At 46.6% G+C, this 25,392-nt stretch overlaps 1 protein-coding gene across 1 annotated transcript in view; it reads right to left on the minus strand.

Annotated features, from left to right (window-relative positions):
* Positions 1-25,392, minus strand: part of LOC139374983 (nesprin-1-like) — a 141,092-nt gene that overhangs the window by 37,876 nt on the left and 77,824 nt on the right. Inside the window, exons 95-127 of the mRNA XM_071116288.1 lie at positions 25,035-25,214; positions 24,607-24,732; positions 23,481-23,600; positions 23,188-23,349; positions 22,779-22,973; positions 22,369-22,548; positions 21,221-21,424; positions 20,370-20,501; positions 19,984-20,084; positions 19,637-19,790; positions 18,336-18,470; positions 17,905-18,060; positions 17,338-17,547; positions 17,081-17,182; positions 15,458-15,577; positions 15,110-15,310; positions 14,760-14,933; positions 14,356-14,487; positions 13,299-13,495; positions 12,878-13,010; positions 12,499-12,681; positions 11,807-11,956; positions 5,808-5,984; positions 5,448-5,603; positions 5,093-5,248; positions 4,581-4,751; positions 4,199-4,332; positions 3,832-4,036; positions 3,356-3,538; positions 2,972-3,118; positions 2,391-2,545; positions 1,958-2,105; positions 1,177-1,271 (exon numbers count right to left, since the gene is read on the minus strand). Of these exons, the coding sequence (XP_070972389.1) occupies positions 1,177-1,271; positions 1,958-2,105; positions 2,391-2,545; positions 2,972-3,118; positions 3,356-3,538; positions 3,832-4,036; positions 4,199-4,332; positions 4,581-4,751; positions 5,093-5,248; positions 5,448-5,603; positions 5,808-5,984; positions 11,807-11,956; positions 12,499-12,681; positions 12,878-13,010; positions 13,299-13,495; positions 14,356-14,487; positions 14,760-14,933; positions 15,110-15,310; positions 15,458-15,577; positions 17,081-17,182; positions 17,338-17,547; positions 17,905-18,060; positions 18,336-18,470; positions 19,637-19,790; positions 19,984-20,084; positions 20,370-20,501; positions 21,221-21,424; positions 22,369-22,548; positions 22,779-22,973; positions 23,188-23,349; positions 23,481-23,600; positions 24,607-24,732; positions 25,035-25,214 (5,174 nt within the window). The remainder of the gene's footprint in view (positions 1-1,176; positions 1,272-1,957; positions 2,106-2,390; positions 2,546-2,971; positions 3,119-3,355; positions 3,539-3,831; positions 4,037-4,198; positions 4,333-4,580; positions 4,752-5,092; positions 5,249-5,447; positions 5,604-5,807; positions 5,985-11,806; positions 11,957-12,498; positions 12,682-12,877; positions 13,011-13,298; positions 13,496-14,355; positions 14,488-14,759; positions 14,934-15,109; positions 15,311-15,457; positions 15,578-17,080; positions 17,183-17,337; positions 17,548-17,904; positions 18,061-18,335; positions 18,471-19,636; positions 19,791-19,983; positions 20,085-20,369; positions 20,502-21,220; positions 21,425-22,368; positions 22,549-22,778; positions 22,974-23,187; positions 23,350-23,480; positions 23,601-24,606; positions 24,733-25,034; positions 25,215-25,392) is intronic.

Below are 25,392 nucleotides of genomic sequence, written 5' to 3' on the forward strand. Positions count from 1 at the left end.
ATCCGGTGCCTCCTCCACGCACCAGGTCTCCGGTGGCAGCCCCACACACCAGGATGTCTCTCCGTCTCCTCCCTCCAGGTGCTCCCTCCTGTCCAGCGCTTCCAGAGTCTCCCTCCTGTCCAGCGTTGCCGGAGCCGCCCTTCATTACGGCGCTGCCGGAGTCGCCCTTCACTACGGCGCTGCCGGAGTCTTCCGCCTGTCCGGCGCTGCTGGAGTCTCCCATCTATTCGGGGCCGCTGCAAGGGTTCCCAGTCCGAGGTCGGCGGCGAGGGTCGCCACTCGAAAAGCGCCACTTAAGTGGGCCAAGACTATGGTGGAGTGGGGTCCACGTCCCATGCCAGAGCCGCCACCGCGGACAGACGCCCACCCAGACCCTCCCCTATAGGTTCAGGTTTTGCGGCCAGAGTCCGCACCTTTGGTGGGGGGGGGGTACTGTCACGTTCTGACCTTAGTTCCTTTATTATGTCTGTGCGTTTGATCAGGGCGTGAGTTGGGGTGGGTATGTCTGTTCTTTTTTCTATGTTGTATTTCTGTGTTTGGCCTGGTATGGTTCTCAATAAGAGGCAGCTGTCGATCGTTGTCTCTGATTGAGAATCATACTTAGGTAGCCTGTTTTCCCCATTTTGGTTGTGGGTGATTATTTTCTGTGTCTGCATTTTCCACACGGAACTGTTTCGTTTTCATTTTGTGTAGTGTTCAGTTTTGATTACAAATATGACGAACACTTACCACGCTGCGTATTGGTCTGATCCTTCCTACTCCTCCTCAGAAGAGGAGGACGAAAATCGTTACACTCTGTCAGGAGGAATGGGCCAAAATTCACCCAACGTATTGTGGGAAGCTTGTGGAATGCTACCCCAAACGTTTGACCCAAGTTAAACAATTTAAAGGCAATGCTACCAAATACGTATTGAGTGTATGTAAACTTCTGACCCACTGGGAATGTGATGAAAGAAATAAAATATGAAATAAATCATTCTCTCTACTATTATTCTGACATTCCACATTCTTAAAATAAAGTGGTGATCCTAACTGACATAAGACAGGGAATTTTTACTAGGATTAAATGTCAGGAATTGTGAATAAATAAATGTATTTGGCTAAGGTGTATGTAAACTTCCGACTTCAACTGTATGTGTATCAACACACTTTACATACTTTTGCAGTGTACTGTACCTGTCATCCACCTGTCCCTGCTCCAGCATCCTCTGGCCATCACTGATTATGGAGTGAAGGATCTGCTGACGACTGAACATCTCAGCTTGGAATAGCTGCGAAGAAAACATTCAGATCTGGTTAAGGAGAAGTATATCTTTAATTCTGTGAATAACACTTGTATCGTTTATCAATGTTTATTATGAGTATTTCTGTAAATTGATGTGGCTCTGTGCAAATTCACGGGATGTTTTGGAGGCAAAGCCAAATGTAAACTGAGGTTTTTGGATATAAATATGAACTTGATCGAACAAAACATACATGTATTGTGTAACATGTTCTCCCGGGAGTGTCATCTCATGAAGAATATCAAAGGTTAGTGATTCATTTTCTCTCTATTTCTGCTTTTTGTGACTCCTTTCTTCGGATGGAAAATCACTGTATGCTTTCTGTGACTAGTTGCTGACCTAACATAATGATATGTTCTGCTTTCGCCTGAAAAGCTTTTTTGAAATCGGACACTGTGGTTGGATTAACAAGAATCCCGCTAGCGGAACCCCGTTCCTAGACACGTTAACTGCATCTTAGAAAGCGACATTGCAGTAATTATTGCACTATAGCAGTCCTGATGACTCTATGGAATCCAGACGTCCCAAATCCCAGCATGCAAAGCTGGATGAAATTATGTCATCACAACCAGAACTGTTTCAGAACTAGTTGTAATATGGATTGAAGTCACTATAACAAGTTTTTCCAGCTGGGTTCACTACTAGGTTCTATTCCAGCAGGACTCCTCCAGTACCTCGTGTGCTCTCTGTTGCTCCATCAGACTCTGGTAGTTCCCAGATATCCCCACAGCTAGCTTCTCCTCCGTCTGTACCAGGAACTCCATCCATGTCTCACACTTCTCCAGGAACGTCTGCTGCTGCAGCAGGAACGACTGCAGTTTACTGAGGAGAGACAAAGAACCAATAATATCAGACCCAAAAACCTTCAGTCAATGAAATAATTATGGGCCCGATAACAGAGTTTAGATAAGTGGCCCCAACTCAAGACTTTCTCTTAAATCATTTATTGACGTAGATGGGAGACGTGCGAAAATTCTAGTTGAGCACACATATCTCAAGTCAGAATTAAGTGCCCAATGCCATTTCATATTTCACGAATTTACATTATCTCTTTGAAAAAACGTCAGTCTTTGAAAATATTTAATGAACTTCGGTTTTCAACCTTACCTGAATCTCTCGGTGGTTTGGGCATTGGCTGAGGACCAGCTCCGGTTAAGGTTCTGCATGCGTTTGATCTCGGTGTCGTTAAGAGGAAGCCGATAGCCCAGCTCATTCAGACGTTCCAGGTCAGGGGCCATGCTGCTGAATCTCAGAATCTTTCTCTGCAGGGGGAACAAGAGCAACTAGTAGTGAGTTTCAGTGAAATTAACTCACCTCAGGACAATGGCTTTTTCTAATGGTCTAATAAACTGTTGGTAGAGCATGGCACGTGTAACGCCACGGTAGTGGGTTTGATTCCTGGGACCACCCATACATAAAATGAATGCATGCATGACTAAGTCGCTTTGGATAGAAGTGTCTGCTAAAAGGCATATATTATCTAAGAATTGTTTCCTTTCCTTTATCGATATAATCTAAAATAAAGGACCATGTAAAAGACCAGCCTAATGAGCATCCATATTGTTTTCACCTGTCAAGTCTTCTCCAATGAGCGTACACGAGGAGAAGAAAGGAGCAAAGGATTGAGTTTTTGACCTTTTTTTATAGTTGGATCACAGGCATATAGCTTAATCACGGTGCTGACTTACCTTGAGTTCCTCCATGCGGTCCTGGATGATGGACAGGTCAGAAGAACCGTTGGGATCTTGGACCTTCAGAGCCTCCTCGGCCTCCACCATCCAGCGCCCCAACGAATCCAGCTGCTCACTGAAGGTCTCATAGTCCTGGACTCCCATCTGAGGAGGGATTGGAGGACAAGAGATGTATTTATTTATACATGCAACATGTATCCAGGTGAGTTCCATTGAAATGTAAATACATTTTTTCAAGGCCAAGAGGAATGAACCAATGGCTATTGAAGCAACTGAAAATTACATTCTTCGGAAGATCTCAGAAGCATGAGGTTACACTAACTTCTGAACGTGGTAAAAGCTTGTCTTGTTGGGTAAATCTGGTCCCATATTCCCCTGTACCTGTAGTGTAATGAGCTGCCTGCTGAGCGCCTGCTCCACGGTGGCCAGGCGCTGGGTTAGAGAGAGGTGGTCTGACTGGACGGCGGACGCTGCAGAGGTGTCCACCTGTTGCTTCAGCTGATCTCCCAGCTCCTGGAGAACCTGGAGAGATGCCTGCACTGGAACCTGAGCCCGCAGCAACTCCTGGAGAGACACCACCATACACCAACACACATGAGTGTAACAGAACACAAATCATCTACTATCACAAAGCAATATGACCAAATGTCATTTCGATTTCAGACAAGGATCATTGTTGACTGAAAGCTTAGGACATTAAACCCTGAAACTAGCATCTGATTCAAGTGTGCCAACACTTCTTTCCATAATAGACCATATAGGCAAAAAGGCTTTTGAAGGTAGATGACAGTTCATGAATACTGAGTCCTATGCGTATGTAAAAGGATCAATCCAACACTGTCCCTGTTCCAACTCACACTGCAGTCTTGAATCCAGGTGGACACTTCCTCGTCTGCGATGTCCTTGCTGCAGGCAGTCTCCAATAGCTGGCCAGCCTGCTCCTCCTGCAGCTGGATGCTGGAGCAGCTCTGTTCATACAGCTCTTTGTAGTGCTGCCACAGCTGTAACAGGGCTTTACTGCTCCTCAGACGCTCAGAGATCTCCTCCAGCAGACTGCTCCACCTGGACACAACATACATAGATGAGGAACATCTTGGATCAATGGATCCTGGATCAATAACATAATATTGTTGTTGGATCAACTGATCAACACCGGTGGTTCTCACCCATTCATGGGAGATAAGTGGAGGTTATAAAGTGATCCAAATAAACAAACAAACAAACCTAGCGTTGACGTCCTTCAGGGTATTGTTGAGGCAGTCGGACACAGACGGGTGGCACTCCTTCAGCAGCTGGTGTGTCACAGAGCCAAACTTCCTCAGACTGCTCTCCTGCTTCTCCAGGTCCTTCTGTAGGTTCTACACAAAACAAGTCAAACATATTAGGCCAAATTCCTCCCGAAGTGTGCACTTCTCCACTACCCCTCAAATACGTAGAAGTATTGGATATCATCTCTACCATATTTCTTAAACCAATCAAATGTGTTTAAATCCTTGATGGGGATGGAACTAGTACACCTACAATTAGGAATAAAGGTTACTGTGTAGGTTTAACCAGTCACAGGGTGGGGGAAGAAGCCTGAGATGCATGTTCGTCCTAGAATTACCTGTAGACTCTCCACCTGTAGCTGTACAGCCTCCAGGGAGCCGGTGAGGAGGCGGAAGCGAGACACAGAGTACCTCCCCTCCATCAGGTAGCCGTTCATCTCCTCTGAAGACAGCTTGTACAGACTCCACTGGTCCAGCACTGACACAAGGCTGATCTTCAACTGCCCAATCTGGGGCGGAGCAGAGATGGAGAAGAGCAATAAGGTCTGCACTTAAAAAGTAGTTCAAGGAGCTTACTTGATTTTGCAGTTGTGTTTAGTACTTTTCTGCAACGGGGGATCGTCATAGTGGCTGAGTGAGTGTGAGGTAGTTAAAATGGGGCAGTTGCAGAGTATGCAGTAATAGGTGACTATGGGGTACTTATAGTTAGATCTATTATCACTCTCATATACTCTTATATAACGCAGAGACACAGCACACATTATTTACACTCTATAGAGAATTAATAGAGGATGAGGGAGAGATATATATATAGAGTGAAATTAACAGAAGATAAGATAGCTCTGCCTACAAGGTGATCTAGGTTAGCCCAGGTGTGATTGACAGCTTGGAGCGTCTCCATGACAACAGCACAGGCCTCGTCTGTTTTGTTCTGGATGAGGGCACAGGCCTGCTCCTCCACGCGCTCCACCTCACCCTCCTTCTCCTTCACCACCTCCTCCATCTCCTGCAGGAGCAGTGGAAAGAGAGAGCAGTCAGAGGTTTAAGATCAACGTCAAGATCATGAACCTGATCAAGATTCTTCATTGAATAAAAACCAAACAATTGAAACCCAAAGGCCTACAGAGTATAATATACACAGTGTAAAATAAATATGTGATTTATATAATAAATCAATACAAAGTGTAGACAGCGGGTACTCCTACCCGGCAGTCTTTGAGGGCGTTCTGTACGGAGGTTAGGTCCTCTATCCTGTGTTTCCTCTTCAGCCTCTCCTCCTGAGTGAGCAGCCAGGTCTTCAGGCCCTGTATGTTGTTCTCATAGTCCAACCAGTCCTCCAGCAGAGTCTCCAGGAACTGGACCTAACCACACAACACAGCAGGGCACATACTCAATACGTTGTACTGAGACAATGAAATAATCCCTCTGATCAAAACTAGTCTCTACACTCGTGGAAAAAAGGGTTCCAAAATGATTCTTCGGCTGTCCCGATCGGAGAAACCTTTTTGGTTCCAGGAAGAACCCTGAAAGTTGAGGTTGAATGTGGTTTGTTTTCTCTCTCTCACCCTCTCCGTGATGAGTCCCTGTAGTAGCTGCCAGCGTCGGTTCATGACTCCAAGCCTCTCCGCAAAGTCTGTCTTGTCGCTGCGCCTGCTTTCCACATCCGGACCGCTGATCTGGAGCACAGACTGGTTCACAAAGTCCACCGTCAGCTGCTTACAGATCACATCTATTCTGAAGCCCTGGGGAAGTAGAAAGAAGGAGAGCGAGAGAGAGAGAGAGAGATAAGGCAAAAGAGAAGGACAAAAAGAAGATCACTTTATTGTCTAACAGACATTTGTATTCTGCGTTATCTTTTAGAGTGAGAGAGTCATTCATTATTTACGATGGGTTGTGAGAGTGTACAGAAGGTGCTCCATTAAGACAAAAAATACTTGAAATATATATGGAATATTTGAGTCTTAGTAACCAGGTTTCCATCCAACCTTTGAATGCGAGTAAAGTGCATGTAAATGACAGGCCTGATGGAAACTGTGTGTTTTTTCTGTAAACTTTCCAAATGTCAACAAAACAAAATACCCTAGACAAGGTTTGATCTTTTTGTGTCGGTAAAGTGAATTATGCGAGAAATGTCGGTGGAAACGCTTTTATGAGCAAATATTTATATAATAATCATATCGAAAAATAAACTTGGAGTCACGCGATGACGTGTGGTCCTTCCACTACGACTCGGGAAAGCGTGCCGTTTATTAGGCTACAGACTAAATAAGTTACGAAGGACTTCACAGGGTTGTGAAAGTGCAAGGTTGATGCTTGATGCTCCTTTCCAATACATATTGAGTGTCTTAATCTGGTGACATGATGATCGACGCTTGGCTGCCGTTTGACAACTAAAAAATCTTGCTCTTTGGTCTATAATAATCTCATCATTTTTTTGGCTTTCAACTAACTTTTGAAAGTTGTAATAGTAGACAGCACAAGGTGAAATTTCGAAATTGGGTAGTGCATCATCAGTATTCCTCTTGTCATGTCTGTCATTGCATACCTTAGAGATCAATTTATAACTTGTTAGAAATGTCCAGATCAACTAGCCCAAGTCAGCTAACCTTTTTAGCTACATGTAGGATTTTTAGCCCATAGATTTTTTTTAGTAATGTTCGAGTCACTCAAACGTCACTTGACTAAGACATTAGACATGTCAAAATGTTGTGGCAGACGGCAGGGAGAGGTGAGGGGAGTAGTTGTTGAGGGGAGATATCTGGCAGACCGCTGGCTCCAACCTCGAGCCTTATATGGACTTCCTGTCCCAACGAGGCAAGGCTGTCATTCGTTAAGTCAGGGAGTGCTTGGGGAGGAGGAAGCAGCCTGCATAAAGGGGCAGAGTAGGAGAGAGCCAAGTGTGTTATGAAGAGTGGGAAAAGAGAGAGCAATATCAGTGAGATTTCCCGTTGTGACCTGGACTGTTGGACTACCTCCCTTGTGTCCTGGTCCGGATGGGCTGAGGACCCGAGTGTGAGGATTACCCCTGGAAAATGGAACGGACAACAAGAACGGCTTGTGGACTGTGAGGTGATTAGTGAATTCCACCCTTTTTCCCCAGTGTACCAAAATCCCTAATAGTCATTTGCATGTATTTGTGCTACTGGTGCATGTTTTGTTATTGAACTTGGTGACGTGGAAACCCCACACCCTTAAGCCTGCTACATATGGTGGAGAATGCGGGCAACCCAAACCAAGCTCTATAACTAAACAGACACAGGGCACAATGGAAGCATTGGTGAGACAGCTGGTGGAGGCAAACATAGCACAGCAGGCTATGCAGCGGGAGCTGCTGGAGGAACAGCATCAGCAGACCGCTCTCCTGCGAGCTGAACTCAGCCAGCTGACAGCCGCCCAGGTCAGCATAGCAGCAGGCGCAGCAGTCGCGTCCCAAACCTAAATTGAAACTGATGACATCGAGGCTTACCTGCAAGCCTTCGAATGGACGGCGGCTAGGGAGAAATGGCCCCATGAGCAATGGGCCAGCCTGCTAGCACCCTTCCTATCAGGCGCGGCACAGAAGACCTATCAGGATCTGAGGGTTGACCAGGCGACACATTACGAGGTGCGGAAAAAGGAGACCCTGCACCGGTATGGTTACACCCTGATTTAACAGGGCATAAAGATTCCATGATTGGGCGTATGATTTTACAGCATCCCTCGATCACAAATGCATGATCTAATTAGGTTGGCCAAGAGCTGGCTAATTGCTAAACCCATGACGCTCATGACCATCGAAAGTGGTCATAGAAAAGTTTTCTAAGCCAAAAGGTTAGCCAGCCACGCTAACCCACAGAGTGCAGATCAGCTGGTGGAACTGATGGAAGGACAACAGGTGGCTTTGGAGGTCCTGTGCAGCAGACAATCACGGAAGGCGGAACCCTCCGCCTGAAGGAACCAAGGACGGGGGGACAACAGCCAACTCCCTGTGACGACGGCCCTTCCTGGACAGCAAGAAGTGCTACGAGTGTGGGGAGCAAGGACACATTGCCTGGAACTTCCCAGACCGAGATGTACCGATGCCTTCGGCCTCCGACAGTGAGGTAGCCACCGGGCATTCCTGTGGCTTACTGATGGCATGCTGGGCTGAGAAGAGTGGTACTTCCTCTGTCACTTCGGTAAGAGCCAACGGAAAGGACATCACAGCACTTTTGGACTCCAGGAGTATGGTGACCCTGTTTCGACCTGACTTTGCCCAGTCCCAGAACCCAACTAACACAGTGGCCATCACGTGCATACACGGTGAGACCAAGGACTACCCTACCACACTCCTCCACTTACAGACCACAAAGGGACAACACACGGGAACAGTGGGAGTCGTCCCAAACTTGCTTGTGCCAGTCCTTATCGGAAGGGATTTCACAACGTTCCACAAACTGTGGACTAGTATGTCCGGAGATGTGGGGAACCGAGGGAACCAGAAGGGAGGAGGAATTTGGAGAGGTGGGAGGGACACCAGAAGGAGGGATGCCCGGATGTGTGGATTCCAGGAAGTGGACCGATCCCCTCGTGGAGGGGGACTCTGAAGCCAGACTGGAGGGAGAGGTGGCGAGTCTGGAAGAGATGTTCCCAATGGACCACAAGGTGGCACCAGAGCCCGCCTCTCTAGCGGGCTGGTTCGGCACGGCCCAACTGGAGGATCCCAACTTGGCCACCGCTCTCCAGCAGGTGACCGTAGTGGACGGAAAGCCCGTGGAGGAGTAAGTCAAATAACCTACCCCCAATTTGCAATAAAGAAAGAGTTGCTATATCAGGTTGTGAAGAAGAATGATGAATGTCTGGCGTTGTTGTTGGTACCCTGTCCCTTTGTACCATGTGTCCTGCAGCTGACGCACTCCCACCTTCTTGGGGCTCACCTAGGGGTAGAAAAGACCTTAGACAGAATCAAGGAAAGATTTTACTGGCCAGGGGTGAAGAAAGCAGTGGAAGAATACTGCCACGGTTTCCCGGAGTGCCAGCAGGTGGCTCGAAAACCCACTTTTTGCAGTCCCTTAATTCCCCTAACCATTATTTCAGTTCCTTTCAGCAGGATCGCAATGGACCTGGTGGGACCTCTACCCAAGAGCATCCGAGGGCACCAATACATTCTGGTGATTCTGGATTATGCCACCAGGTACCCAGAAGCCATTCCCGTGCGCACCATGGCCACCAAGGGAATCGCACACGAGTTGGTCATGCTGTTCTCCCGAGTAGGCATTCCCGACGAGATGTTGATCGACCAGGGCACCCCGTTTATGTCACGAATCATAAAGGATCTATGCAAGCTAATGAAAATAACCCAGTTGCGCACCTCACTGTATCACCATCAGACCGATGGATTGGTGGTAAGATCCAATCAAACCCTGTAGCAGATGACAAAGAAGGTGATGGAGGCTTTGGAAAGAATTGGGACCAGCTGCTACCTTACCTGATGTTCCTGATCCGAGAAGTGCCCCAAGCTTCAACACGATTCTCTCCCTTCGAACTCCTGTACGGGAGACGACCCAGAGTACTGCTGGACGTGGCTAAAGAAGCCTGGGAACAGCAACCATTGCCCCATTGAACCTTGGTGCAGCACGTGGGAGAAATGAGAGATCGGATGGCAACCCTGTGGCCCCTGGTACGGAAACACATGCTGGAGGCCCAGGACGCCCAAGCGAGAGGGTACTTAAGAGGGGCACAACGAAGGGACTTTCAGCCAGGAGACAAAGTGTTGGTGTTGGTCCCCACCTCAGAATGTACGTTTTTGAGAAGTGCCTGCGAAGTAATTTATAGGGTCAGACAGCCGGGACGTAGACATCTGACCCAGATTTACCATGTGAATCTGCTAAAGAAATAGAATGCACGTGATATACTGTATTTCCCCAAAGAAGGCTACCACAGAGACCGAGCCAGCAGAGGTTCCAATGGGGGAGCAGCTGAGCCAAGCCCAGAAGCAGGAGCTGAGGGAGTTGGTAGGTCGAAACCAGGATGTGTTCTCCAGTGAACCAGGACACACCAATTTGGTACAGCACTGCATCATCACTGATCCCGGGAAAAAGGTGAAGTTGAAACCCTACCGCATGCCGGAAGCAAGGAGAGAAGCTGTCAGGACCGAGGAAAAACGATGTTGGAAGCTGACATAATCAAAGAGTCGAACAGTGAGTGGTTCAGCCCCATAGCGCTGGAGCCGAAATCAGATGGCACCATCCGATTCTGTAATGATTTTAGGAAGGTAAATGAAATCTCAAAGTTCAACGCCTAACCCATGCCCCGAATTGATGAATTAATCGAACGGCTAGGGACCTCCCACTTTATCAGCATGCCCGACCTCACAAAGGGTTATTAACAGGTGCCCTTAGCTCCCGAGGTACGGGAGAAAACTGCTTTCCCCACCCGGACGGTCTGTTCCATTACAAGAAGCTGCCCTTTGGACTGCACTTAGCCCATAGATTTTTTTTAGTAATGTTCGAGTCACTCAAACGTCACTTGACTAAGACATTAGACATGTCAAAATGTTGTGGCAGACGGCAGGGAGAGGTGAGGAGAGTGGTTGTTGAGGGGAGATATCTGGCAGACCGCTGGCTCCACCCCCAAGCCTTTTAATGGACTTCCTGTCCCAACGAGGCAAGGCTGTCATTCGTTAAGCCAGGGAGTGCTTGGGGATAAAGGAGGAAGCAGCCTGCACAAAGGGGCAGAGTAGGAGAGAGCCAAGTGCGTTATGAAGAGTGGGAAAAGAGAGCAATATCAGTGAGATTACCCATTGTGACCTGGACTGACAGACTACCTCCCTTGTGTACTGGTCCGGATGGGCTGAGGACCCGAGTGTGAGAATTACCCCTGGAAAACGGAACGGACAACAAGAATGGCTTGTTGACTGTGAGGTGATTAGAGAATGGTGAATTCCCCCTTCTTCTACAGTGTACCAAAATCCCTAATAAACTCCTCATTTGCATTTATTTGTGCTACTGGTGCATGTTTTGTTATTGAACTTGGTGACGTGGAAACCCCACATGCTTAGGCCTGCTACAATGTATAGAATTGCAAGAAAATGAGCTTTAAAACTGCTAAATGTTCTATCTCCCAACAAGAGGGATGTGAACAATTTTTGTCAAGAACAGTGATTGTGCCCATAGTAAATAGGGCACGGGATGTTCCCCAATGCTGGGAGGGGGGCCTGAGTGAAAACATTTGGGAACCCCTGATGTAGGTTAAAGTGGCGACGTAGCCAACAATTCGCTAGAGCCTGTCTCTATACTGTTGGCTAGAGCACACGTGCCAATACCAGAGCAGGCAAACTTGCTATCTAAAACAGTTTTGTGAGAACCATCAGTAGAGTTGAAAATGCAACGGCAACCCATTTAACTTGTATTGTTATTTCGGTACATGGGAATTTAACCGCAAAAGGTATTTTTGTGTGCACTATGTCATCACGCACAGACTTATCTTCAAATCAATTTGATGGAAACATCTCTGGTGGGAAAATGTGCATATTGTTTTTTTTCTATATTCGCAGGAAAATCTCTCGCCAATTGGATGGAAACCTATTTAGTGTTATGTTCCCTACCTTATACTTCTGTAAATAGTCCTGGATGACAGTCGACCCCACTGCTCCCTTCAGGTTCTCCTCGTCCTCCTTGATCACAATCTCCATCAGAGACATCCAGTTGACCAGCTCAGAGATGGCGTGGCGAGAGGCCAGCTTCTCCATTTGAAGCTGAGGAAAAGAAACGGGCCAATGTATGAAACGTATGCAAAAGGGAGAAAAATAGCCTACTAGCCTGGATCCAAACTGAATTGCTCTGTTTTTACTTTTTGATTCCAGCCTGGCATTCCTAAATAAGGGAAAAGGAGAGCTTCTTTGCATACAAAAATAGTCAAAAATAGACATTCCTCTAATAGATAGAACTTCTATACACAACATGGTCGAGAAAATAAGGTGTTGCTTGATCTAACTACTGTATGAGAGTGAAGCAGAAGAGTAGGAGTCAAACACTAATCCTATTTGCCCAGACCAGATAAGCCGGTTTCCGGCAGTACCTAAACTGCATCCCAAATGGAAGCCTATTCCCTTCATAGGGTGCAAAGTTTGACCAGGGCCCATAGAGCTCTAGTCAAAAGTAGTGCACTATGTAGTGGAATGGGTTGTTGTGCCTTGTCTCTCGTGAGAAACAGTTACCGTAAACCACTGTTACTAAATCGAGTAGCTGGACAGTGTTCACGCAAGATTTGGTTTTGGGTTCAGAGGTCAGACAGTACCTGGTGTAGCTTCTCTTGCACCATTGGGATGCGTGTGAGTAGTTGGGTCCACTGTGAGTCCACACGGGCCAAGTCAGAACGCAGGGCTGCGGTGTCAACCCTCTTCAGCCTCATGAGCTGGTTGCCCTCTGTCATCACAGAGCACTTCAGAGACGAATGAGTCTCCACCTCCTTACAGAACTCCTGTGAACAGAGAACGGTATAACAGTCAGTTTTACATGTTATATAACTAGTATGTGTATACAGCTGGCAGATTTTAAGTTCTGGATAATGGTTCTCTAACCCTTTATGCCTAAACTTAACGCCTAAACTTAACGCTTACCCCAACCCTACCCTTACGGAATAAGATATCACCCAGTCTTTTGACATGTTGACTCACCAGGAAGGCAGAGAGATGATTCCTGATGGCCTCCATCTCCTGTGGAACCAAGTCTGCCTGTGTGTTCCAGATTTCCAGACGTTCTAGAGCAGACTGCTGCCAGCCATTTAGCTCTGCATACTCCTTCTGGTACCTGGACATCAAATGGAGAGGAACCGGTTGAGTGGGTGCTATTCAAACTCTCCAAAATTTCCACTTACATACTGTACAGTACAGACCTGGGTTCAATTAGTGTTTTATTTTTTTCCAAATAATTAGAGTTTTTGTTTGAGACCTGCCTTAAGTGACAGAAGGATGGGGTTGGGACTATTTAATTGATCCCACGGTGCCAGGCAAGCTCAATGAAGCGCAGCTAAAGTATTCGGAAAAAATATCACATACAGTGCACTTTAAATAACATCCCTTGGGGTTCAGCCCTGACCTGGTCCAGTGTTTGAGAATGGCCTCTAGTCTTTGCAGCTCCTTGTTGACCTTGGTAGCGTTGCTTAGCCAGTGTTCCCCCAGCATTGTGAGCTGATTCTCCAGGCCAGGAGAGCACACAGACAGCAGCAACCTCTTCCCCTCCTCCAGGACCTGGTACAGCTTGTGCTGGTGCTCCGTCAGTCTATCCATCAGACTCTATGGTGAGGAGATTAGGTAGACCAAGACAATGAGAGGGGGGCACACACGTATCTACAATGGTGTAGATACCTGTACTTAAAATACTTTAAAGTACTACTTAAGTCGTTTTATGGGGTATCTGTACTATACTTTACTGTTTATATTTTGACAACTTTTACTTCACTACCTCCCTAAAGAAAATCATGTACTTTTTACTCCATACATTTTCCCTGACACCCAAAAGTTCTCGTTACATTTTGAATGCTTAGCAGGACAGGAACATTTTCTAATTTACACACTTATCAAGAGAACATCCCTGGTCATCCCTACTGCCTCTGATCTGGCAGACTCACTAAACACAAATGTTTCATTTATAAATTTAGTCTGCGTATTGGAGTGTGCCCCTTGCTATCTGTCAATAAAAACAGAAAATTGTGCCGTCTGGTTTGCTTAATATAAGGAACTTGAAATGGTTAATACTTTTAATTTTGATACTTTAGTACATTTAAAACCAAATACTTTTAGACAAGTAGTATTTTACTGAGTGACTTTTACTTGTCATTTTCTATCAAGGTATCTTTACCTTTACCTATTAAGGAATCTTCAAGTAGGACAATTAAGTACCTTTCCCACCGCTGCATAAATACATATCAAATGTATGCTTGGTAGCATTTTATTTTACTGTACTATTTACCAGGTAGTTTACCTGGTATTCATTAGGAACATCATGATAAAGATTATGGCGGTGCTGTGTATGATGCTATTAGAAGGTAGTATAAGATATGGCAAAAGTAACACACAGTATACATAAGAGTGCTATTGGTTTTCTGTTGTGGTTGCATGCCATTGTACAGAGGGATGATAGTGGCATACTGTACCTGACACAGTGAGCTCCTCTCAGTGAGCTTCTCCTCAGTCTCCTCCACTAGGCCCACTGTGGGGATGCTACCCTCCACTGCCTCCAGCTGTCTACACAGAGCCTGGTAGTCCTGCACCAGACGGCTCCAGGTCTAAAAACACACAGATAACTCATGAAAAAGTAACAATTCAGCTATACTCTCGGGTTACAGATATAACCTTTTCAGACTATCTGGCCGACCCCAGCTGTACTGTGCTGGCTCGGACATTGCCTTTTCACATTGTCCTTTCCAGCATGGTTCCAGCAAGTCTGGTGGATACGTAACCAGGCCAGCCCAGTACAGTACAGTTTGGCACTAGTGTGAAAAGGGTATTTGACTGATTTATAAGTATGATAGCAGTTTGTTTTGTGGTCGTCTCTGACCTCCAGTATGTACTCCAGTTCCACTCCTCTCCTGTGGGCTTGTTTGAGGACTCCCTGGGCCTGGGCCAGAGTCTCCTCCAGACTCTGGTTCTCCCTGGGAACCACCAGGCCACTGATCTTCCTGAAGAATGTCTCTGTCAGGATCATATGGGACTCCAGACCCTGGAAGAACTCCTGGAGAAAGAAACCAGAGATGGTATAATGTTGAGATATGCCCTTGTAGCGGACAGTCCCTTGAGCGATATACTCTTGAATTGCCTTTTGACAATATACTTACTAAGCATATAATTCTTTGTACTATCCAAAATTGCTGTAATTCTGTGAGACTTATATGTAAGGTTAAAGTCTACCTTGTGCTTGTCCAGGAGGATCTGTACTTCCTCCACAGAGCTGGCAATGATCCTCTGGTCGGCAGCCATCTTGTCTTGAGCGGTGTCCACCAGGTCAGCCAGATCCTGTAGAGCCCTCTCATACTGGCCTTTCAGAGCCATGTTCTGGTTCAGGCCGCTACGCCGTGACCCCACCGTCATCACCAGCTCCTCGTAGGTATCCTGGAGGAAGAGGAGGAGGAGAGAGGACAGAGAAGCAGAAAAAGAACACCTCCATATATGATACGATTCACCAATGCTTAAGCAGTGTTAAAACAGTGTCTGTGGGTGTCTGTGTGTAAGAACTGTCTGTAAGAAGAGTTCAGATACCTGTAGCGTTAGCAGTTTGTTGGTGGAGATCTGGTCTGCCTGTAGCTCTGCTCCTCTGGTTTTGAGCTGGGTAATCCTCCGCTCAAACTCTCTCAAACTCTCCTCAGCCTCAGCAAAGACCTGCAGGAGAGAGCCCAATGCTGGTTAGCATCTTAGACATCCAGATCAAATCAATTTGTATTTGTCAAATGCACCGAATACAACAGGTGTAGACCTTACCGTGAAATGTTTACTTACAAGCCCTTAACCAACACTGCAGTTCAAGAAATAGATTATTGAGGAAATATTTTCATAACTAAAGTAAAACATGTAATAACAAACACATTAAAATTGCATAACAATAATGAGGCTATATACAGGGGATACCGGTACCGAGCCAATGTGTGGGTGTACAAGTTAGTCGAGGTAATTTGTACATGTAGGTAGGGGTAGAGTGACTATGCATAGATAATAAACAGCGAGTAGCAGCAGTGTAAAAACAAAGGGAAGAGGGGGTCAATGTAAATAGTCCGGATGGCCACTTGATTAATTGTTCAGCAGTCTTAAGGAGCATTTTGGACCTAGACTTGGCGCTCCGGTACTGCTTGCTGTGCGGTAGCAGAGAGAACAGTCTATGACTTGGGTGACTGAAGTCTGACTAGTTTTGGGGTCTTTCTCTGACACCGCCTAATATATAGGTCCTGGATGGCAGGAAGCTTGGCCCCAGTGATGAATTGAGCCGTACGCACTACCCTCTGTAGTGCCTTACGGTCAGATGGCGAGCTGTTGCCATACCAGGCGGTGAAGCAGCTGGTCAGAATGCTCTCGATGGTGCGGCTGTATAACTTTGAGGATCTGGGGACCCATGCCAAATCTTTTCAGTCTCCCGAGGGGGAATAGGTGTTGTTGTGCCCTCTTCACGACTGTCTTAGTGTGTTTGGACCATGATAGTTTAATGCACTTATTGATGAAGCTGATGACTGAGGTGGTATACCCCTCAATGCCATTGGACGAATCCCGGAACATAATTCCAGTCTGTGCTAGCAAAACAGTCCTGTAGCGTAGCATTCGCGTCATCTGACCACTTCTGTATTGAGCGAGTCACTGGTACTTCCTGCTTTAGTTTTTGCTTGTTTGCTTGTAAACCGGAATCAGGAGGATAGAATTAGATTTGCCAATTGGAGGGCGAGGGAGAGCTTTGTATGCGTCTCTGTGTGTGGAGTAAAGGTGGTCTGGAGTTTTTTTCTCTCTGGTTGCACATGTGACATGCTGGTAGAAAGGAAAAATAGATTTAAATTTGCCTGGATTAAAGTCCCCAGCCACTAGGAGCGCTGCTTCTGGATGAGCATTTTCTTCTTTGCTTATGGCTTTATACATCTAGTTGAGTGTGGTCTCAGTGCCAGCATCGGTTTGTGGTGGTAAATAGATGGCTACGAACAATATAGATGAGAACTCTCTTGGTAGATAGTGTGGTCTACAGCTTATCATGAGGTACTCTAGTAACCTCAGGAGAGCAATACCCCGAGATTTCTTTATTTATCATTGTTCACCAGAAATGATTGACAAATTCATTTTGGTTATCTTTTATACGGTCGGTTAAGAAGGAAGTGTCATGTACTCGTGGACTGCCATCACAGATCTTACCTCAAGTTGTTTGGAGGCTGCTCTGTCCGTGGCTCCCGCCAACGTCTGAAGAATCTGGCACTTGGTGTCCGTTAGATCAGTGAGGAGAAGCTGTGACTCCGTCTGCATAAACCAATACAAGATAAAACTCAATGCATAACTGCAAGCTTTTTAGTCCAAGAATAGTGGATTCCGAAATGGCTCATATGGGGACAAGTCCACCATATGCTCAGTAGCCTAGAGAACTAAAGCATAGAGATTACACCACATAGCCTGACCTGGTAGGCAGTGAGTTCCTCCATCCTGGTCCTCATGTGTTCACAGCGTCGCCCTAGGGCAGAGTCCATAGTCCCTAGCCTCTCTGTCAGACAGTCCAGTGTGTCCTCTAGCAGGGCCTGGTCCTCCCCACACAGCCCTGTAGGTTGGCCCAGGAGACCCCGACTGTGGCTCACCTCCCCGTTCACCTCACTGACATCCTTCCCTAAGGCCTGGAGGAAACAGAGATGTCAAAGTCATCAAACATGCACCGTACCAGGTGATACACAGGAATGGAGGAAGGCTTGGAAGGAGTCTTTTTTTTTGCTCCCTCCCCCTTCCCCTTGGCCCTAACTGCTCCATGTTTGCAGATCTCTTCGGTGGAAGCAATACGGTGGAAGCTCCACCACTGCAGCACTTATCAGATCCTTCAGATCTGCAAACATCGAAGGGCAAGGGGAGTGATTGCAGGACCAGAGGACTGTTTCTGAAGACCATGATCACATTTTGAGATGATATAACACTAGGAGAGCAGACGTTGTGTGCTTTACACAAAGGGATGTTACTATTCAGGTGTTGCAGTGGCCTACCTCCTGGTTTTGTAGCTGTGTCTCAGCGTTCTCGGCCAGCAGGGCAGCACCAGAGAAGAGGGTGTTCTCTACATCATCCAGCCAGGAGGAGGTAGCTGACACGGCTTGGTAGAGCTGCTGCTCCATTGGCATCACCTGGCCCTCAGAGGCCCTAGTCTGAGATACCAGGGTTGGCGTCAATTCCATTTCAATACAGTCAATCAAGGACGTGAGCTCAAATTCCGTTTGAATTCCATCAATTTAAGAAGTAAACTGAAATTCCCATTACAATTCAGTCAATTCAGATGAAATGGAATTGACCTCATCCCTGATAGATACAGTGCATAGTTGTCTTGTATATTTCCATACATAAACATAATTTAACAGCCGAAAACAAGGACAACCTACAGTACAATAACAGGGTGGGATGTTATAGTGTTGTTATAACCTACCTGAGAAGACATCTCCTCCATTGTCTGGCTGAAACCATCATATAACGTCTTCAGTGAAGACTTGTCCTCTGTTTTATCTGTCTCTCCTTTAAACAGGGTCCCAGAGGTGGTCACTCTGGCCGTTCTGGAGTAAACCTGGAACAGAGTATGACCACTGTCACTGTCAGACGACGTCCCTGTACTGTACCTCAGAGCAGGGCTGGCCCTAGCCTTTTGGGGGCCCTGAGCAATTTGGTTTGGGAGCCCCCCACGTCGTAGAAAAACATTTTAGTGGCCTCCTCTTGACGGCGGAGAGAAAAATGCAAAAGTTTAAGTTAATTTACTGCAATTCTACACATTTGGCATGCGGCAGAGAGAACATTTTTGCAATTTTATAACAAATAAATAGCTCCTGAGTGGTGCAGCGGTCTAAGGCACTGTATCTCAGGGCAAGAGGCATCACTACAGTCCCATAAACTTTGATTTGATTTGAGGTTCGAATCGGAAGTCCCATAGGGCGGTGCACAACTGGCCCATCGTCATCCGGGTTTGGCCCGGGGAGGCCGTCATTGTAAATAAGAATTTGTTCTTAGCTGACTTGCCTAGTTAAATAAAAGTTCAATAAAAACGTTTAAATAAAAATGCCATGCAACTCTACTCATTTTACCATGGGACAGAGATTTTTTTTCTCCGTTTTAAAGTTAATTTCCTGCAATTCTAAATATTTTTCCATGACTTATGTCATGTTAATATGATATCTGAGTGAGAGTGACTAGCAAAATCAATGTGGGCCCCTGTCATGCCTACTCCCGCTCCCCCTCCCCCTCCCCAGTGCTCGACGTCACCGGTCTACTAACCACCCGTCCTGGCAACCATTGTTACGCAGACCTGCTCCCCATCATTACGCACACCTGGACTTCATTATCACTTTGATTACCTTCCCTTTATTTTACCCCTCAGTAGCCTCAGTCATCAGGTAGTATTGGTTTGTTTCCATTCACGTTCTGCAGTCTTCTCATGTTTGGTTTATCTGCATTTATCATTATTAAACTCACCTTCTGCACCTGCTTCCTGACTCCCGACGTATACGTAACAGCGCCCTGGAGGTCAGGGCCCCTGAGCACGTGCCCTGCGTCAGTATTTGGCCATGATTACTACAAGTTTAGATAGCTGGCTAAACTAACTTGCTAACTCTCTGTCATGGCTAATTGAGTGACTATCAGTGACTGACATAACAGAAAAACTGCTGATGCACAACCAAAAATAACTGGTTGTAATCTGGTTTTGGCTGCTGGGATAGGTGTTGACGGTGGGGTCAGTACCGGTTGCTTGTTGTCTTGCTCCAGGGTTTTCTGTAGGAGCTGGAGTTTGGTACTGAGCTCTTTCCTCAGGCTCTCCCACCTCTGTCTCATCTGCTGCTGGGCAGCCCGGGTCTCTCTCTCCTGCAGGAGCTCCGGAGAGAAGGGCTCTGTCATACTGCAGACAAAAGAATAGACGGAATATGATATAACATAAAAACATTACACAGAGGATAAGGCCTATTGGCCTCTGGTAATTCAAAATAAACTGTCAGAACCCTGTGTTGTTGTGTTAAAGTGGATTCACGTTACTACTTTGTAGTAAAGCATCACAAAGGCAGAGCTGTGGATTCACTGTTTCATGGCCATACCTGACACTGCTGGGTGAGGCCTGCTGGATCAGGATCTCCTCTCCTCTACTGGCTACTGACTGGAGCAGCTTCTTCTGCTCTGCTAGCTGCTCCTCCAGCTCCTAAACAACAAGGCACAAACATGACCACTCTTAACAACAATGACTTCTCTTTGAAGGAAGGAAGGAAGGAAGGAAGGAAGGAAGGAAGGAAGGAAGGAAGGAAGGAAGGAAGGAAGGAAGGAAGGAAGGAAGGAAGGAAGGAAAGAAAGAAGGAAAGAAGGAAAGAAGGAAAGGAAGGAAGGAAGGAAGGAACGAACGAACACAAACAACACAAACAAAACAAAGATCCTACACTGGCATGGCAGCAGTAGTGCGATGGTGTGTGTTTGAGAGTGACTACCCTACCCTCTGTCTCTGGAGGCTGTCCTGGTGATGTTGTGAGCGTGTGGTACGGGCCTGGGCCAGCCAGTCCTGTACACTGGGCCCCGGAGACAGGCTAGAGTCAGACTCATTGTCCTCCTGGTCCTGCAGGAAGCCCTGGTGAAGGACACAAGCAGAGAGAGGATTACTTATGGAAACAATAGTGAGAAAAATGAGAAGAGAAATGGTTATTCATGTAAGGATTTGTTTGATTCACATCTTGACAACAAGACCGAACAACCATCAAGGCTGGTGAGGATTACAAGTCATTTGATTATAAGTCAATTCCCTTATTTTGATTTTTAAATCTCAACCAATAGAGTGGTTGAAATAATTCAAGCAAATTTGTATGCAATCCAGTTCACCCAATCATATCCCTGCACACATCAGCCACAATAAAGAATAGTAGATGACAAACAGGGACCATGTCAAAGACAGAAGACATTACATTAAAGGCTCAGAACAGACATTACATGTACATGCTTCCTCAATGGGCCTTTCAGCTCCTGAAAAGCATCCCATGCTAGAGTGGCCTGCAGGACAAACAAGGTGAAGGCATAGGCTTTAGCGCTGTGGTCTAACACGATCCAGGAGACCTGGACTTGAACACAGTCGGTCACATAAGCGACCAGGCACCTCTGTAAACACTGTCTGCAGTCAAATTGAAATAATTATTCTAAAGAGGATCCAGTTTCAGACGCGGAGATGACTGTAGCAGTAGCCAGGTCCCAGATCTACCAGGCTACTAGTACATTCCTCTCCGCAGATAAATCCGGCAGCACCTTTTACTGTAGTAGTAAGCTACAGGGCAGGTATCCAGAAGCAGCCTGACTCACCTGAATGTTGATGTGTTTGTCCTGCAGCATCTTCTGCAGCTCCAGCAGACTTCCCTTCAGCGTCCGCAGCTTCCTGGCCAGCTGCTCAGCGTCCTCCCTCATGTCCATCCGCGTCTCCTGCCTCCCCTCCAGCAACAGACTCTCGCTCCGCACGGTCAGCTCCGACAGGGCCACCACCTTCTGCTCAATCTCCTGCAGCATGTTCTGGAGCAGCAGGAGGAGAGAGGCAATCTCAAACATGGTGCTGGATACCAGGCAGGCCCTGCCCGCAAGGCAGCTTCAGTCAACGGGGCCTCCAGTCCCAGGGTCAGTATAGACCCCTTCAGAAGACCCAGCAGCAGGTCTCTGTAGGTACTGTCCTGCTCTCATTGTAGGTCCACCTCCCTACCAACACCCTCGCCTCCAGCACAGCCCAACACACCAGCACTAATCCTTCACGTCGCATGCTCAAGATCAAAAATATAGATTCACCAAGTGGCCTGGACTGTTGTAGACCCTTGTAATGAAAAGATCCAAAGCTACCACAGATGTCCCATAGTAAATGCTTCCTCAAAGATCCGTGCACAAAGGAGATTCCTCCATATATAGACCCATATCCTGTGTGTGTGTATCGGTAAGTTGAACAGGTTTCAACTCCCCGCCTCCCTCCTCTCGTCAGTTGGTATTCCTACTTGGATATTCTAGCAGGCTGATCCAGCTCCACCACCAACACCAACACCAATCCCTGCAGTCGGAATCTATTAATCTAGCAAATAAGGCCTCCCACCTGAAGACACGGCCCCATGCAGTCACACAGAAGACATCTGCATAATCTGCTTAACTAGACTAGTGTTACAGACGCTTAGGAACCTTACCAGGCCTCTGAAGGCAGCCCGGCCCTCTAACACTGCTGCTAATACTCTTGTTTACTGCTGCCAGGTTCCTACCCCTCCCGGCTGGATCCATATGTGGCAGGCAGAATCAAAAAGGGGAGTTATAGTGGTATTTAATAATTGGATGTTAAATGAGCAGTTGTGTAAAAGGGGAAAACGCATGTGACTCACGGAGTAGCTTTTAAATAAAGGGTCTCTGTCTGCGTTCGTGCATCTGGGCGTCTGTGCGTATGTGTGTGCGTGAGTAACCGCCAGTAGGGGGCGCTCTGTTCTAACCTGGCAGTCTATGAGCTGCTCCTCCATGTCCTCCTCATCCTCCTTAACGCTGGGCTGGAGGAAGGTTGTGAGTGCAGAGCGGGTGCTGAGCAGCCAGTGGTCCATCTGGTCAGCCTGGTCGAGGTAGTGTTGTAAGGCCTGCTCTTGACGCTGCTCCTCTAGATGGTCAGTCGTACGCTCCTGGACAGGGAATCAGAAGACACCACATGAAGTAAGGCCAGACACAGCTTGTTGTGATGTTTGTGAACCTCTTGACCCCTCAACAAACATGCTTTTAATGGCCCTCTCGTGATGAGCCTGACCTAAGACACTCAAATACAGCTAAATGAGCATCTGAAGAAGTGGAAGTGCACCTAGCCGAACAAAAATATAAAAGAGAGAGAGAAAAGGTATTGGGAGCATCACTGTACCTCCAGAAGCTGTCGTTTCCCTGTGGCCTTCATATGTATGGTGGCCATCCTCTCAGCCAGGACAGTGAGGGTGGACTGCATGGCTAGCCGGTCGGCCGTGTCCGAGTCCACAGCATCAGTACCCAGCTCCTCTGAGAAGCTGGTCTGCAGCTTGTCTATATCCTCCTGCAGATTCTGGATCTCCTCACCCATGGCCTGGTAGAGGGAATAACAGTATTTAGTTATGATGGGAAGACATTGAGTCATGAGTATACTGAGATGTTACACAGGATTTCTGCCTCGAGCAGGAATTTTTGTTTTTTGAGCATTTCGAGATGTCAAATAGGATTACTGCCTTGTGGACATTGGTATCTTGAGCATAGCGGAATGTTACATAAGACTTCCCTAAGCAATACTGATTCTCCCTTACCTGATGGGCTTCCATATGACTGTCTGTGCTCCTGCCAGCCTCCAGTGGCTCGTTGAGTTTGGCCTCTAAGGACTCCATCTTAGAGGAGATAGACTGGAGAGAACCCTGGTAGCGCTGCTGCTTCTCCAACGCTTCGTACAGAGTCCTCTGCTTCTCACTGATCTGTAAAGGGAAGGATAGGAACTAGGTAGCAGGCAGACCTCGGCCCAAAATAATAGTTCTTCACAGTTTATTTGTAAATACACTTTCCTAAATAGCCGATGTTAAATGTTTAACCGATATGCATTGAGTACCACATTCTTCAAGGTCTCCCAGGAGCGTTGCAGGTCATCGAAGTTGGCCACAGATTCAAATGTCGGGTCATATAGCTCCTGTATGGGGGCTCTGGTGAGGGTGGCTCGTCCCAATCCCATCTGAAAGAAAACACGAGCAACATATACAGAGAAGCATCACAATGTTACTCGGTGTATAGGTAGGTACACAATAAGGTAAGTGGTCAGGACCTGGTTGCATAAAACACCTTAAATTAAATTCCCCCCTTATCTATTCCCTTAAAGTTTCCTTAACTTTAAGTCAGTTGCACAAAACATTTTAAGATTAATTCCCCCCTAAAATGATGTGAAAAAGTTAAGGGTGCCCATGAGGTCCATTAACTGCAATGTAAATAGCATTGGTGGAGTTGAATGTTGCTTTCATCTGCTCTGGGTTCCAAAAGAAAAACATCAACCGGCTAGCTACTTACTTTAGCTAGCTAAACAATGGAAAGTGCACAATCCATGGCTACTGAGCTAGCTGGCTAGTTAGCTATGTCCTCTGTAAACTAGCTTGACGTACTAGAAAGTAATATAAAGTTCGGGAAAAAATGTGCTACAAGAAACGGGATTTTATTATCTTCTGGAGCAATTTGGTTATCCTGTCTTGATTGTAGAAGTTCTATGTTGCTATCTCAAAAAATAAAAGCGATCTCTTTGAGGAGAAGTTGCCAGTGAATCAGGCCGTCTCCACGGTAACCAGATACTCTTTTAGCCATACCGGCCTTCAAACTACTGCAAAACCCCTTAACATATGCCCTTACCTAAGGAAATATTTGAGGGGCTCTATGCAACGCCCTTAAACATTTCCCTTAGTTAAGAGGAAATGATTCCTTAAGGTAAACCCTTAAGGGAAACACCTAAGATGTTTTATGCAACTGGGCCCAGGCCCTTAATGGAGAAGTACAGAAGCCTTGCTATGCATTAATCTGTGCTAATGCAATGCATTTAATTTGAGGCATACAGGATGACAGGATATGGAGATGTATCTCATATCTCATGGTTTGCAGCTAGAGTAGAGCGAGAGCGAGAGAGAGAGAGAGAGAGAGAGAAAGAGCTCAGTAGGTGAAACCCGAGTGTGAGTGATGGGAGAGGGAGTGCAACAGACCTGGGAGTGAGTGATGGGAGAGGGGGAGCGACAGACAGGAGGAGAGGAGATCTCACTGTTGGTGCCCTCCTCCCCAGACTCCTCCGTGACAGGGGACAGGAGGGTGTGACAGCGGCCAGCTGTCATCTGATCACACCATAGGATCAGAGTTAGACAGAAGACAAACATAGCATCCAGGTTTTAATCAGAAAACACATGCAGAGAAGATTGTGTGAATTTGTTAAAAGTCCACCACAGAGAGTGGAGTCTTTCAGACAGACATCATGCTAGCTCGAGATTTGATAAAGGGTCACAGGATTAACAGCGGAGTGATTTGCCTGAGTTAGTTAATAAACCAGAAAACCAAAAAAAACATGCTGTACAATTAGTAAACTCGTATCATTTACCACATCGATAAGCTCGATTGGGGAGGGGAGTTGGCCTCTCACCATGACTACAGAGGGTTTGTGTGTGTCTCCATCCAGGTCCTCCTCAGTAAGCCCCGCCCCCTCCGTGTCACTCACAGTGAGCAGCATGGTGGCGTGCTTGGCCTTCACAGCAAGCATCTTACACTTAGAGTTCAGACTGGCTATCTGCTCCTGGTAACCCTTGATCTTCTGGGCCAGGTCCTGTTAGAAACATTCCGATCACGGTCAGTGGTTATGGTGACAACAGGGGAACAAAGCATCCATATAGTCCTAACATTTTACAGCTTAACTAGTGTCCTTTTTGTCGTTGTTGTTTTTTTGCTTTGGGTACCTAGTTGTTCCTACCAGCACCTGGACCTATTGGTTTTCACAATTCTGC

The sequence above is a fragment of the Oncorhynchus clarkii genome, chromosome 19 (genome assembly GCF_045791955.1).
Source record: "Oncorhynchus clarkii lewisi isolate Uvic-CL-2024 chromosome 19, UVic_Ocla_1.0, whole genome shotgun sequence".
Taxonomy (NCBI): Eukaryota; Metazoa; Chordata; class Actinopteri; order Salmoniformes; family Salmonidae; genus Oncorhynchus; species Oncorhynchus clarkii.